At 35.8% G+C, this 14,517-nt stretch overlaps 1 protein-coding gene across 1 annotated transcript in view; it reads right to left on the bottom strand.

Moving 5' to 3' along the window:
- Window positions 1-11,555, bottom strand: part of Btbd10 (BTB (POZ) domain containing 10) — a 42,033-nt gene extending 30,478 nt beyond the window's left edge. Inside the window, exon 1 of the mRNA XM_013028669.1 lies at window positions 11,455-11,555. Within this exon, the coding sequence (XP_012884123.1) occupies window positions 11,455-11,555 (101 nt within the window). The remainder of the gene's footprint in view (window positions 1-11,454) is intronic.
- Between the last annotated feature and the right edge of the window lie 2,962 nt (window positions 11,556-14,517).

Below are 14,517 nucleotides of genomic sequence, written 5' to 3'. Positions count from 1 at the left end.
ACAGCACCACTTCCAGCTTTTTCTGCTTATGTGGTGCTGAGGAATCGAACCCAGGGCCTCATGCATGCAAGGCAAGCACTCTACCATTGAGCCACTTTCCCAGCCCCTAAACCACTTTTTCTGACACATTTTCTCCCCAAAAATATTTTAAGTGATATTTACATCTCATATTCCTCTCCATAAAAGACAACTTGAGCAAGAATTACAGTCTAACCATAGTTTAATATTAGTCCTAATTCTTGATGTCTTTTCTTTTCTTTTTTTTTTCTTTTTTTTTGCTTATGTGGTGCTGAGGAATCGAACCCAGGGCCTCATGCATGCAAGGCAAGCACTCTACCACTGAGCCACCTTCCCAGCCCTCTTAATGTCTTTTCTTCCTAAAATTTCACTGCCAGACACATCAGAAGTCTACAGACAAAAGGAGTGAAGGCAGCAGGCCTCCTGGCATGCATGCCCTTGTGAGACTGCATCTTTACAAACTTCAACCAAAAGTACCTAAGGCCACAATATCAACAATTCACAGGAAAAAAAAAACAAACACCTTAAATCTTTACTAAAAGGTTAAAGTTTTTTCAAATTATATGCGCGTGTGTGTGTGTGTGTGTGTGTGTGTGTGTGTGCACGCACGCGCACGCCCTGACTAGCGTTTGAACTCAGGACCTTACACTCTTGCTTCACTTTTTTTGCTTGCACTCTAACCACCTGTGCCACAGCTCCACTTCCAGATCACCAACTTTTCTTTGTGCTGGCTCTGAAAAAAAAAAATCTTCCGTTTTCTGCCTTTTGAGTAGCTAGGGTTATAAGCATAAGCCCTCAGCACCTATCTATAAGTTATTTTAGTTTAAAATGTTTAATCTGAATGTGGTAGTGCATACATATAGAAAATAGCTCTCAGGAGACTGAGACTGAATCCTTTGAATTCAAAACAAGCCTGGAGTCATATGCTGGTGGCTCCTGCCTGTAATCCAAACTACTCAGGAGGCTGAGATCTCAGGATCCAATTCAGACTCATATTTCCAATTAACCACCACAAAAAGCCAGAGATGTAGAATTATGACACAAGTGATAAGGTGCTGTCTTTGAGAGAAAAAGCTAAGGGACAATAACGGGGTCCTGAGCTCAAACTCTAGTACTGGCATGTGCTTGCATGTGTGTGTGTGGTGTGTGTGTGTGTGCATGCGCGTGTGCGCACACAACACACAATCCAAGTAACACTGAGATGCAATTGCAAAAGACAAAAAAAAGTGTATTACTTAGACAAAAAAAAAGTGTATTACTTTGTTCCTGTTTTTGATTTGTTTTAAAGGAGGATATGACTAAGCAAGCACGTCTCCAAAATGAAGTATCTCTGAATAGAAACTTGGAAACTTTAAATATACTCAATTAAATATCCTTCATATGCCATACACTGTTCTAGTGTTAGTGACTATGACAAAATATATCTGCCCTCAAAAATAATATACTGTAATGAAAACCAATCATATAACATGTTTTAAATATTATATGGAGATAAAGACTGAGATATATGCACAGTAAATGAAGAGAACAGAGTTACCATTTTGAGAGGTCAAGGCAGGAATATGTCTGAGCCTGTCTGAGCCTGTCTGAGCAGAGTCCTAAAGAAGTAACAAATGCAAACTATGTAAATCTCTAGGGAAGGAGTGAGTGCAGCAAAGACCCCACACCAAATTATCCTTTCATTTCACAGATTTACTCTAGCTCTGGAAAGCTCTGACTTTGGCAGTTTTCCCTAACCATTAAAGAGGTAACTGTTTTAACTTCACTCTGGAGTCCAGGGTTTTGCATGGGTTGTGGGGAATAGTCCTGTTCATTACATTGAGTAACATCTCTGACCTCTAAATTCAATATTAAAGTATGGCCTGAGTCTTAAGTTTAAACCACCAAAAAAGTCTCCAAGCACTGCAAATGCCACCCAAGACCAAGAACTGTTCCAGTTCTGCCTGCTGGAACCAAATACAAATTATGGTAATATTCAGGCACTATTTTGTCACCTGCCAGACACAATATTTAATCCTTAAAACCATCTCCTTTTTGCAGTTGTTTAGAGGCTAAATTACTTGCCTGAAATGATACAGTTAATTAAGTGGCAGGTCTAAGATGTAACCCAAAAAGAACAAAAGTTTAACTTTGATTCAAAGTTTAATTCAAATATTTGGATTTTCCTTTGGTAAAAAAAAAAAACAAAAACAAAGGAAAATCCAAATATTTGAAGTCAGTTCTCATTCTATTCTTTCTACTCAGAAATGATCCCATATTCCTCTGAAATTCTTATTCAACGGTGCAAGGCATCAACCTTCCTCATCATCTTCCTCCTGAATATACACAGAATTCAAGACAATATTTTAATACACAGAAAAGTGACTCTATTCTTTCATTAACCGAGGATGTTTTGGTTTGGCTTTTTTGGTGGTTAGATGGAGAAAAGAGTCTCATGAACTTTCCCAGGCTGGCTTCAAACACTGATCTTCAGATTGCAGCCTCCTGAGTAGCTAGGATTATAGGCATGACCAATCAGCAATCACTGGTTTTTATTTTTTATTTTTGAAGGGAGGGTAAGTACAGGAAGATGATGGTAGCCAGATTGTGTTATTTTATATATAAAGTTTACTTTTATACGTTATTTTGTAAAGCCATGCTACTTTAATGTACAATTTTGTTTTAGGCCGTAAATATACTCCTTAAGAGTTCATTTATATTAGTCCGGCCTCAGAGACCATATATTATATTCACAATATTATTTACTATTCTTCTTTCTACACTGTTACATCTAAATGTGTTATGTGCTTCCTCCAAATGAGGGGGGGGGAACACTTTTCAAGAACAATCTACTTTTGGATGGAGTCATTCAAATATCAAAATTGGTTAATTAGCATAACTAGCTGCTAACTAGTTCTCTCATATCTTATCCAAGGATATATTTTTTTAACTTTAAAAGAGCTTCTCTAAAAGCTAAGTATAAATCCAGCTTTCTTATATTGGCACTAGTCTACTAACTGCAAGTAGAAAATTAAAGTTGGTTTGACAATCTATTCTTAGCAAACTAATTTCACATTTTTTATCTGGCTTTCTTCAAGGTAATCACAAATTATCCTTTGCATTTAGTCCAAAACATTGTATCAGTTTCAAAATAAGACCAAAATTCTCATCTTTTAGCAGCTATCTTCTCATAAAAACTTCAAAGATCACAAATATTACCAGTAATTTCAAGGTGTGACATGAAGGTCCTTGTTCAGGCTATTTTGAATGGCCCAGAACAACTCACATAAACTAAAAGCATTTTTATCTCTACACCTGCCTGTACCGCATTCTTTGTCCTTCTTAACAGTGTTTGCTTCATTGGTTTTTTGTTTTTGTTTTTTTTTTGTTTTTGTCAGTCATGGAGCCTGAACTCTGGGCCTGGGCGCTGTCCCTCAGTTTGTCAGCTTGAGCCACAGTACCACTTCGACTTTTTCTACTTATGTGGTGCTGAGGCATCGAACCCAGGGCCTCATGCATGCAAGGCAAGCACTCTACCCGAGCCACCTTCCCAGCCCTTCTTCGTTATTTTTATTATTGGCATTTATGGTGGCCTCTTCTTTCCTTTATGACAAAGAAGCTTCCAAGTAAGAGCTGAATTTCCTTCCTCATTGTTATACATTGTTAATGCACTTCCCTGAATTACCTTCTCATTAAATGTATTATAAATAATCCTTTGATTGGTGCTAGCTCAATTTTCTGGATCTTTCAAGGAATTTATTTTTTGTATTTTACAGCTATTTGCTTCATTATAAAAATAGTTTGCATATCTTTAAAGAATTCACTTTGAAAGCAGGCTAAGGATTTTATTTCTACTAGAAAACTATCCAAAATTACCTTTTTTCCCTAACTCCCTAAGATATTCTTTCTTTTTGACAAACACAGATTAATCAAAAAAATTACAGAATATCTATACATACAACAGTATGCAACCCAACTATGCTTCAGATGATTTTATGACATAGGGAATGTTTATAATTTCCTTTTTGAAAAAAATAGGTTATGTAACAATACATACAACAATATCTGAAAGTCATTTTAAGTATACCTGTGTGATTCTTACAGATATATGATTATATATCAAAATCTAAAGTATTTTTCTCTTAATAGTAGAATAACACTTTTATTTTCTTATATACGTTGTCCTGTGCACTGAATTCATGTAACAAATATATATCTTTTTTATATTAAGAAAGCATTACTATCTAAGTAGAATCAGCAGAACAGCAGAGGAAAATATTCTTTAAAAAAGTGTTAAGACAAAAAGATCTAACTGAGGTTCTGCTTTTCTAACTCTTACTACTACCACAAACTTAGAAAGATATTTTTGGATCCCTAAGCACACCCAGCACACACACATATACAACTAAATATGATACTAAATATCTACATATATATAAAACACATATTATACATAATTAAAAATTCCATAACAAGTCTGTTACAAACCACTTACAAACATCAAAACTAAAGAATTTGAAATATGAAATATTCCAAAAGTCCCTGTAAAATTATCTATAGCATGTGATAATGAAAACAGGAAAAGTCATTCATTAATATATCTTAAACTGTACTAAAATTTCCTAATCAGGTAAGCAATGTCACCTGTTAAAACTTTAAATCTCACAGTAAGATTTATATTTATAAATTTTTATCTGATTGAAAATTAATTTGCACTAATCCAAAACTTATCTGGCTTATTCTGTTTCAGTAACAGTATCTACATTTTCTGTTCTGTCAGACTAGAAAGTCATTTTAACCAATTTGAACTTTATCATTCAAATATACTTAGTGTTGTAAAATACTATTATAAATAAATTCAACTAATCCCTAATTCATCCAACAGTAAAAATGTTATTTAAATGCATCTTTAAGAAATTATTTCAATAATTTCATTTATCATGAATTTTATTTCAAAAATATTTCAAAATTAGCCTTCACTTAAATAAGTTTTTATGTTCATAAAACACAATACCAAACAATGCATTTTCAAGTTACATTTTGTAAAAAAGCATCAAACCCATGAAAACAATAAAAATACTGCATTTATTTTAATTAATTTGCCATTAAACTGACATATATCTTTTAACAAAGGCCAACATCTTTCAACCTTTCTTGTATCTACCACATACATTTAATTATACATATAATTATAACCCAAAGATAACATGTAATAAATGAATACACACCTTCCTTTAGTACATGCCAAGGTAGACACACAAAAACAAGAAAAAAAATTTGAAATCAGAGTATAAAGGGATGCTGCTCTTTCAAACAATGCAGCACTGAAGGCCAGGTCAGCATCCTTGGGCATTACTAAGAAACTTTAGAACATCTGATATTTCCATCATCTTCAAGATTCCTCTTAACAACCAGAAAATTCCCCAGCCTCCTCCTACCTCACCTGTCCACTGACTTCCTTTAGCTTCCCTCCCTCTACTGAGTAATAATGCTATTGCTGATATTTAGTCTTTAAATGTTCAGAGATTCAACCCCCTCTATATACTAATTCAGTTCATTTTCTCACAGACACTGACTCAGCCGTGGGTTGTTGCAGCACTGACGTTTCTAACCAAACAGCATCGTGTGAGCTGTGATCATCCCATTTTTTCACCTCTGAACAGTGATTGGATATTGTAATTGATAGACAGGTGGAAGAAAACGCAGGAGAATGAGGGCTTAGAGATATGTAGATATGTTGCCAAATGCCATCTGTAAAGCTAATTCTAGCTCTGACAGCTTGCCAGGTTCTAGAAAATTAGGATGCAGATAACTTTTCTCCTTTTAACATCAGTATATCATTCTAGGCAGTAAAGCTTCTTTTTTAAAACCACAGGGAAAATATTATCTGTACTTTAAGAAACCACTCAAGAACTAGTCTTTCAAGCAATCAAACTTCCCCATTCTATACTGCTGCTGGGACTACAAGAGTGACTTAAAAGGGAAACTGGAACGCTCCGACTTCATGCAGTCTCAGAAAAAAAATGAGCATGCGTACTTCTGTGTGGGAATGAACCCTTGCGGCAAAGTCTGAAATTGAATGTATGATGCATTTATCTTTAGTAACCTGAGCAGACTGCAGACAGAAGTTTTTATATAGTTATATTCTCAACAATTCAAATATTCAAGAGCTTAGACATATCTTCTATGCAGACATTTTAGAATTCTACTGAAGAAGTGTTTTCTTTTCCAAAGAGCAAAACAGTCCTTTAATTCATAACTTATAGAGAAATTGTCATGTTTTAGGCCAAACATACTTCAACTGAAAGCAAATTCAACATCATCAGCAAGCTATGAAAACTCCTATATAATGTTATTAACTATACAACTGGTCACAGAAAAACACAAAATTCATTCATTTTTAAAGTAATTTGCCTACACCACACTGACGTCGATCTATGTCCAGAACAGCTTCCGCCTTAGCTTTTAAATCAGAGATAGATAGTCAAAAGAAAACTTAGAGGGCTGGGAAGGTGGCTCAGTGGTAGAGCACTTGCCTTGCATGCATGAGCCCTGAGTTCGATTCCTCAGCACCACATAAGCAAAAAGAAAAAAAAAGCCGGAAGTGGTGCTGTGGCTCAAGTGGTAAGAGTACTAGCCTTGAGCTGAAGAGCTGAGGGACAGGCCCAGGCCCAGAGTTCAGGCCCCACAACAGGACCCCCCCCCAAAAAAAAGAAAGAAAGAAAACTTAGAAACCACCTTAAAATTGTACTATATCATAAGCAAATCATAAGCCAGACCTGCCAAACTCCCAAACTCTGATAGAAAAGTAAGTACATGTATGACAGCAACTAGTATTTCCTTCATAAACCAAAAAGGAGCTGGGCTGGGCAACAATGGCTCATGCCTATATTCCTAGCTGATACTCAGGAGGCTGAGATGTAAGGATTGCAGTTTGAAGCCAGCCCAGGCAGTTAAAATCCATGAGACTCTTATTTCTAATCAACTAAAAGCCAAAAGTGACGCTTGGCACAAGTGAAGAGCACTAGCCTTGAGCACCCAGGCCAAGTTCAAGTCCCAGAACCCCACCCCCCTACCACACACACACAAAGTGTATTTTAATCATAGCCAGCAAGAAAAGATGAGAAAAAAAGTGGAAAAACAAAGCAATTCAAAACCATACATGAAGCAAAACACATTTTTTTAAAGGTTAAGTTTAATTGGAGGTGTAACTCAAGTAGTAGAATGCCAGCAAAAAGTAGAGGGCGAGTTCAGACCCAGAGCTCAAGCCCCAGTACCAGCAAAAACAAAACAATTTTTAGATTATCTACAGAAACTGACCAATAAAGTCTTCTGATTATTTTAAAATAAATTTACAATTATGAGATAACAGTAAGCCCAGTTTATAATAAACTACATTTCTTAGTATCCTTGATCTATATAACATACTTCTAGCTAATGATGTATAAGCAGCTATCAGATGCAACTTATAAACTTCTCAGATAAGTAATGTCTGAGAAATTTAATTTTTCTTTTTTGCCAGTCTTGGGGCTTGAACTCAGGGCCTGGGCACTGTCCCTTAGCTTCTTTTGCTCAAGGCTAGCACTCTACCACTTGAGCCACAGTGCCACTTCTAGCTTTTTCTGTGTATGTGGTACTAGGAATCAAACCTAGGGCGAGCACTCTACCACTAAGCCACATTCCAAGACCAAGAGAAATTTAATTTTCTGATGACTTTTCTACTGTCCTGGATGGCCGGAATTACACATCTCTTTGTGATAACAATAGAACAGTCAAGCAAATCAGAGACTGTTGACCCTGATATTTTTAAGCAATAAAGGATATATCAGCCATCAGCTACCTCTGAATGTCTAGTGTAAAAATAATAAATCAAACTAGGTGGTGGTGGCTCACACCTGTAATCTTAGCTACTGAGGAGGCTGAGATCTGAGGATCATGGTTCAACTCCAGGCCAGGCAGAAAAACTTATAAGACTCTCATCTCCAATTAACCAACAGAAATCTAGAACTGTAGCTCAAGTAGTAAAGTGTCAGCCTTGAGCAAAAAAGCTAAAGGAACAGAACCCAGGCCCCAGGACTGGCATAAAAAAAAAAAAGGAAATGGAGAGAGAAAAGAAAAATCAATCTCTAACTTAAGCCAGTCTGATTTTATTTTTTTGTCAGTCATGGGGCTTGAACTCTGGTCCTGGGCACTATGCTCAGCTCAAGGCAAGCACTCTACCAATTGAGCCACAGCACCACTTCTGGTTTTCTGGTGGATTAATTGGTGGGTTAATCCTGCCCGGTTGGCATTGAACCCCAATCCTCAGATCTCAGCCTCCTTAGTAGCTAAGATTATAGATGTGAGCCACCGGCACCAGCCAGTCTGGTCTTCTTTTACTCAAGTATCCCCAAGTAAAATATGTTAGGTTTGAGGAAGGATGAAGAGAATGGGTGGCTAATAAAGAATAACATAGATTAGGTAATTTGATCAAAGTATATTATATTCAAGTTGTAAATATCTCAATGAAATCCCTTTGAAAACCTGATTTTCCCTAATAAGAATAAATATATGAGATTAAAAACATGTGATGAATAGGCCAAAACGCAATTAGCCATCAGTTGCTAACTTGAAGCTATGTGATAAGCAATAGGCATTCATTGTACTTGCTCTCTCTATAATATAAACTGCTTAAAATTTGAAATAAGAATGAAAAACTTGTTATAAACTCCAGCTCTGCCATTAACAAGTTAGCTGGCTCTTCACCTTACTTTTTCCATTTGTTAAATCTATAGCACATACTGTCCAGAGATTGAGTCAAGGTAATCTCCTAAATGTCCTTGACAGGGATGTCCTTCCATCCACGCTAATTCTCTAATCACCTAGGATTAGTTTAAGTCTTATTTTCACCTTCTCACTTGATATGGATTCCTTTTCTGAATTTTATTTTACAGTTCAGTATCACAGGTCAAATATTCTATAGTTCTCTATTTGCTTCATTTGTGAATTATAAAACATTCTATAATAGTAGCTTGACACTTTCAAATTTCTCTGAACTGAGGTCAGTTTCTAGATATACAAATTGATGGGGGTTTTTTTGTTGTTTTTATGGGGGATCAAGTCGTGGGGCCTGAACTCTGGGCCTGGGCGCTGTCCCTCAGCTCTTCAGGTCAAGGCTAGCGCTCTACCACTTGAGCCACAGCACCACCTCCAGCTTTTTTTTCTTTTTGCTTATGTGGTGCTGGGGAATCGAACCCAGGGCCTCATGCATGCAAGACAAGGGCTCTACCACTGAGCCACCTTCCCAGCCCAAATTGATGGGCTTTAAAACTTCTCTCTGCATTAGTTTTCCATCAGCTCCTAACATGCCATCTTTAAAAAGCCAAGCAGCGCCTTAAAAATTCTAAAGTTATATGTTCCTAAATATATAGGGATAAGAAGTCTCTAAAAGTAAGCTGTTCTTGCTGGCATAGGATTTCCACAAGGGCTTAAGATAAACTCATTCAAAGGACTTCATGGTCTTCCAATTACAAATTCAAAGGACTTCATGGTCTTCCAATTACAAAAATTTTTAATCAATTTATTAATATTTATTTTTGTTTTCACTCAAAACTCCAAATACTGATACTGCACACCCAAAAACATCAAAAGGTTACCAATGAAGGGTCTGGGATATGGGGTGTAACTGACTGATATGTACCTAACATATTCAGGGACTTGGGCTGGAACCATAGCACCACAAAAATAAAAGTTATTACCATACAGTTATCAAGAAGAGCTATATTTGTTACTGAAATGAAACAGCAGCAAGGAAAAAGCATTGTAAGTTTTTATAAATTTTTCTCATTGCATACACAAATCTTTTATAAAGTCAATTTTGACATTTCTGTCACCTCTTCATTATGTAATGCAGTACTGCACACCAGCAGAAAAATCCCAAGAATTAGCCAGTGTAACATATATATCACCTGAATACATATGTATATGATATATATACACAGCATATTAGACTCAAATATAGTCCCATTTCATACAATAAATCAAAATACCTTTATTCTAAAGGACAAGATAATTATCTACCGAACACAGAAAGAAAAGAACTAGAGCTCCATTAGACCTCTCCTCTTTCTTTTTCTATTATATAAACATAAACACATACACATACACTTACACACACACACACACACAACATATTCATACCATGTGGCATATACTCAAATTAACTTCACATTAACATTTTTAAGATGTCATCATATTAAAACTGAACAATATAGGTGAACATCTTCTGTATTAAACTATTTCCTTGAAATTACAAAAAGGATTTCAGTATCATGGAAATGTTTTTCAAGAATTCTGGTGTTTGCTAACAGTGACTGGGAGACATTTTTCTATTCAAGTAAGTTTAATGTTCATTAATATCCATAATATTCATACACAAAATCCACTATAAAACATGCTTACATACCTGAAATATATGACATTTATAAGCTGTCAACTAACACATTAAAAATATCATCACAAAGTATTATAAATGAGGTATTCCTCTTTTAGTCATATAACACAAAATAAAAGTTAAAAAGTAATAGGTGAATATATACTTTTAAAATAAATCTCATTTCACACATCAAACTTTAGCTAGCAGTTAATCCAGAAAGATACATCTTCCCCTTAGGATCAGAATGACAATACCAATATTTCACATAGTTAAAAAAAACTAAGAAAAGTAAGGGAAAGAATGGGTTGAAGGGGGCTGAGAATGTTGAAGGGGTGACAGTGATCAAGATGCACTGTATTCATAAACTGCTTTATTATATGGCACCTCCCTCCATACAACTTCTTAAAGGTAATTTTAAATACAAATAAATTTTTTTAAAAATATATAGCAGCAAACACAGACAGAAACAAATTATCAGGTGTAATCTGCATCCATTATTTAGGGTACAAATAAATTCTTATTAGAGATTTTCAAACATAAAGAAGTAATGTCTTGCTAGTTCCTATTGACTCAATTTTTAACACTTAACCATGGAGTAAACTAAGATCTAGACTTAATTTAGAAGTAGAAATAAATATTTAAACAAACAAGTTTTTAAAAATTAAAATGTATATTTCACTAAAAACTATCTAAGGAGAAATACAAACATGCATAATAGCTTGTTTCTTGGGGTTTTTTTGGCCAGTTCTGGGGCTTGAACTCAGGGCCTGGGCACTGTACCTTTTACTCAAGGCTAGCACTCTACCACTTAAACTACAACACCACTCTAGCTTTTTCTATTTATGTGGTACTAAGGAATCGAACCCAGGACTTCATGCATGCTAGGCAAGCATCTACCACTAAGCCACATTCCCAGCCCAAAAGCATAATATTTTGTAAACTAGCCCCTATCCACTGATAGAACTTGCCACAGTTAAATACAATAGTAGTCTTTACAATCAGGTTTAGCAGAACTTTGATATGTAATATATATTTCTACCTACCTTGAATGCTTATAAAGTTTACGAGGTCTACTATGCAATTTCCGATCCCAATTCTCTGGGTCACTGGAGTTACTGTCATAGGGATGAGGCCGTCCTGCCATCCCACTTCAAGTTTCCTCACACTACTGCTCTGAAAGCACACATGTAGCACCCATAACCTACATAAAAGAGTAGTGTTGACCTTTAAATCTATTCCATGCAGAATGATACAGCCACAGAAGTTTAAATACTTGATATTATTGTGACATATTTTTAAGTAATGAATAGAGATCATAAATATGAACATATAAAATCTGCAAACCAGATTAAAACAAATCCCCCCACACTCAGTTTTGGTACTTTTCATTTGACTCATCCATTAAATTTGCTATGTCAAGTTTAATAACATTCCATTTGTATTTAAGTATACTTGACCCCTGCCTAGGTATCCTGTGCTTCCCAATATCAATATAATACAAAAAAGGCAAAAACAATTCCATTCAATGATACTTTAATATAAAACATTATTTGGTGCACATTTCTTAAAAATTAAGATACTTAACAAAGCATTTAGTAAAACCAAATAATAATATTATCTTTGTTAGGTCTGCTCAGGAGAAATGTCTCCTTCCCTTGGTTCTCTCTCTCCCTTGCACCCTAGTCCCCGCCCAGCACCTGTAACCCAGGCAACTGGCATGCCTGGGTGCAGTAGGAAGTCCCCAGACTCTGAGGTCTCCTCTGCTTCTGGTGTGGCCATACTCCCTCTCCTGCCCTCCCCTATATAATCTCTCTCCTCCCGCCATAATCTCTCTTGCTCCATTTGTGCAGCTGAAGCTTTACTCTCTCTCACTCTCAATAAACCCTCTTCCCTTGAGCCACATGGGAGTTTCCTTTCGGCAACCCTTACAGTTTCTTTATTCAAGTTGAAGAAGCTGAGCATAAAGTAAATTTTTGCTCAAAAATAATTATATATAAACATCCTGATGTTTCTTTATAGTGCAATTATCACAAAATGTTTCTATCAATTATTCATATACTTCTTTTCACATATGAGGTTTGTGCTCGGTAGTATACAATCATAAGAAACTCCAGTAGCTTTATGAAATAGCCAAAAAAAACATTTTACAAGTATAGTCACTCTCCCATTTATTCTTCTCAACCACTTTGCAAGTTAAGCATCACAATTTCCACATACAGAACAGAAAACATCCTCACAATTTTACTTAGCCAAACTTCACAATACTGGTCAATAGAGGAATTACAAAAAAAAAAAAAGAAAAGAAAAGCAATGACAATTTATAACACAAAAGTCTCCAATTGGAAAAATGTGCCGACTAAAGTATTCACATTGGACTTTTAGAGGTAAGAAACAAAAGCAAAAATTGAAAATTGAACAAATGCTCAAATTGTTTTACAACTTTTATAAATTTGAGTAGGAAAACAGTTTTCCTGTCATCAGCTCCAGTGTTCTTTCTCTGTATCTTTCTTTTTTTTTTTTTGGTATTGGTTTTTCTGCTTATGTGGTGCTGAGGAATCAAACCCATGGCCTCATGCATGCAAGGCAAGCACTCTACCATTGAGCCACCTTCCCAGCCCCCTTTCTCTCTATCTTTCTACACTGGATTAAATGGAGGGAAATAAGGTAAAGTTGTACATAAAAGTCAAAGAGAAATTCCAGAACAGGAAAAATATTCTATCTTCTTGAGTTTTATATGGTATAACTTAGGGAACCAAGAGTTCAAAGGCCAGCCTGAGCTACATAGGGAGACCCTATCTCAAAAAAATCTAAGACCTGAGCCAGGGGTAATGGATCATATCTGTATTCCCAGCTACTAAGAGAAAGAAAACATATGAAGAAGGACTGTGGTCTGAGGTCAGCCTTGGTAAAAGGTACAAAGACCCTATTTGAAAAATAACTAAAGCCAAAAGAACTAGGAGTGTGGCTCAAGTGTTAAGCATGCTTGCCTAAGTGTGAAGCACGAGTTCAACCCTCACTATCCCTGCCCACAAAAAAAATAAATAAATAAAGCTACCATCAAAAATAAACAAATATCAAGGCTGGGAAGGTGGCTTAGTGGTAGAGTGCTTGCATAGCATGCATGAAGCCCTGGGTTCAATTCCTCAGTACCACATAAACAGAAAAAGCCAAAGTGGTGTTGTGGTTCAAGTGGTAGAGCACTAGGCTTGAGCAAAAGAAGGTAAGGGACAGTGCCCAGGCCCTGAGTTCAAGCCCAGGACTGGCAAAAAATAAAATAAAATAAAATATAATATGTATATTTTTATATATGTATATATATATATATAAATCCTAAACCATGGTAGACAGTGGCCAAAAATATTAACCACAAAGGAATGAATAAGGCAAAGGAGATACAATCTCCTACCACTGTTACAGTGGCAGGTACACATCTAGCAGCAGGAAAATATCAGTCTATTTTCCTAATTGATTCAAAGTGAGAAATACGCAGCTGAAAGTTATCAAAAACATTTACACTTCATTTGTCAATAAAATTTGTGTATTACCATGTGAAAGATTTTTCCTCACCCCTTACATTTAATAGTCCTAGGAAGATAAGCATGCAGACAAAAAAAGTAGAATTCTGATAGCAATATTTGGAAAAAAAGATGACATTTTCTATACATGAATCTATTTAAAATTTATCACTATAAATAAAAAAGACAACTGACATACATTATGTTTTGTAATGTCTAATTATCTCTTCAGTTTTAACAACTCTCTGTGACCTATTTGTTTTACTTAATTCACTCATTCAAGCACTTACTAATCAGCTATTACAATATGACCTACAATTTACAAGATGCTAAAGTCAGACCATATTCCTCAGAAAAAATTTAATAAGAGATAAAGACTCCTTACATGGTTCAATAAAGCATGTTATCCTCTACCTCTTTCCTATCTGTCTCAAAATTATGGTATGCTACCCTACTCTCTTTTTTTTGGTCGGTCATGGGGCTTGAACTCTGGGCCTGGCTGCAGTCCTTCAGCTCTTCGGCTCACGGGGAGTGCTCTACCTACCACTTGAGCCACAGTGCCACTTCCAGTTTTCTGGTGGTTTATTTGAG

This window comes from Dipodomys ordii, unplaced genomic scaffold (assembly GCF_000151885.1).
Source record: "Dipodomys ordii isolate 6190 unplaced genomic scaffold, Dord_2.0 Scaffold113, whole genome shotgun sequence".
NCBI classification, from domain to species: Eukaryota; Metazoa; Chordata; class Mammalia; order Rodentia; family Heteromyidae; genus Dipodomys; species Dipodomys ordii.
This window is presented reverse-complemented; position numbering and strand designations above follow the sequence as displayed.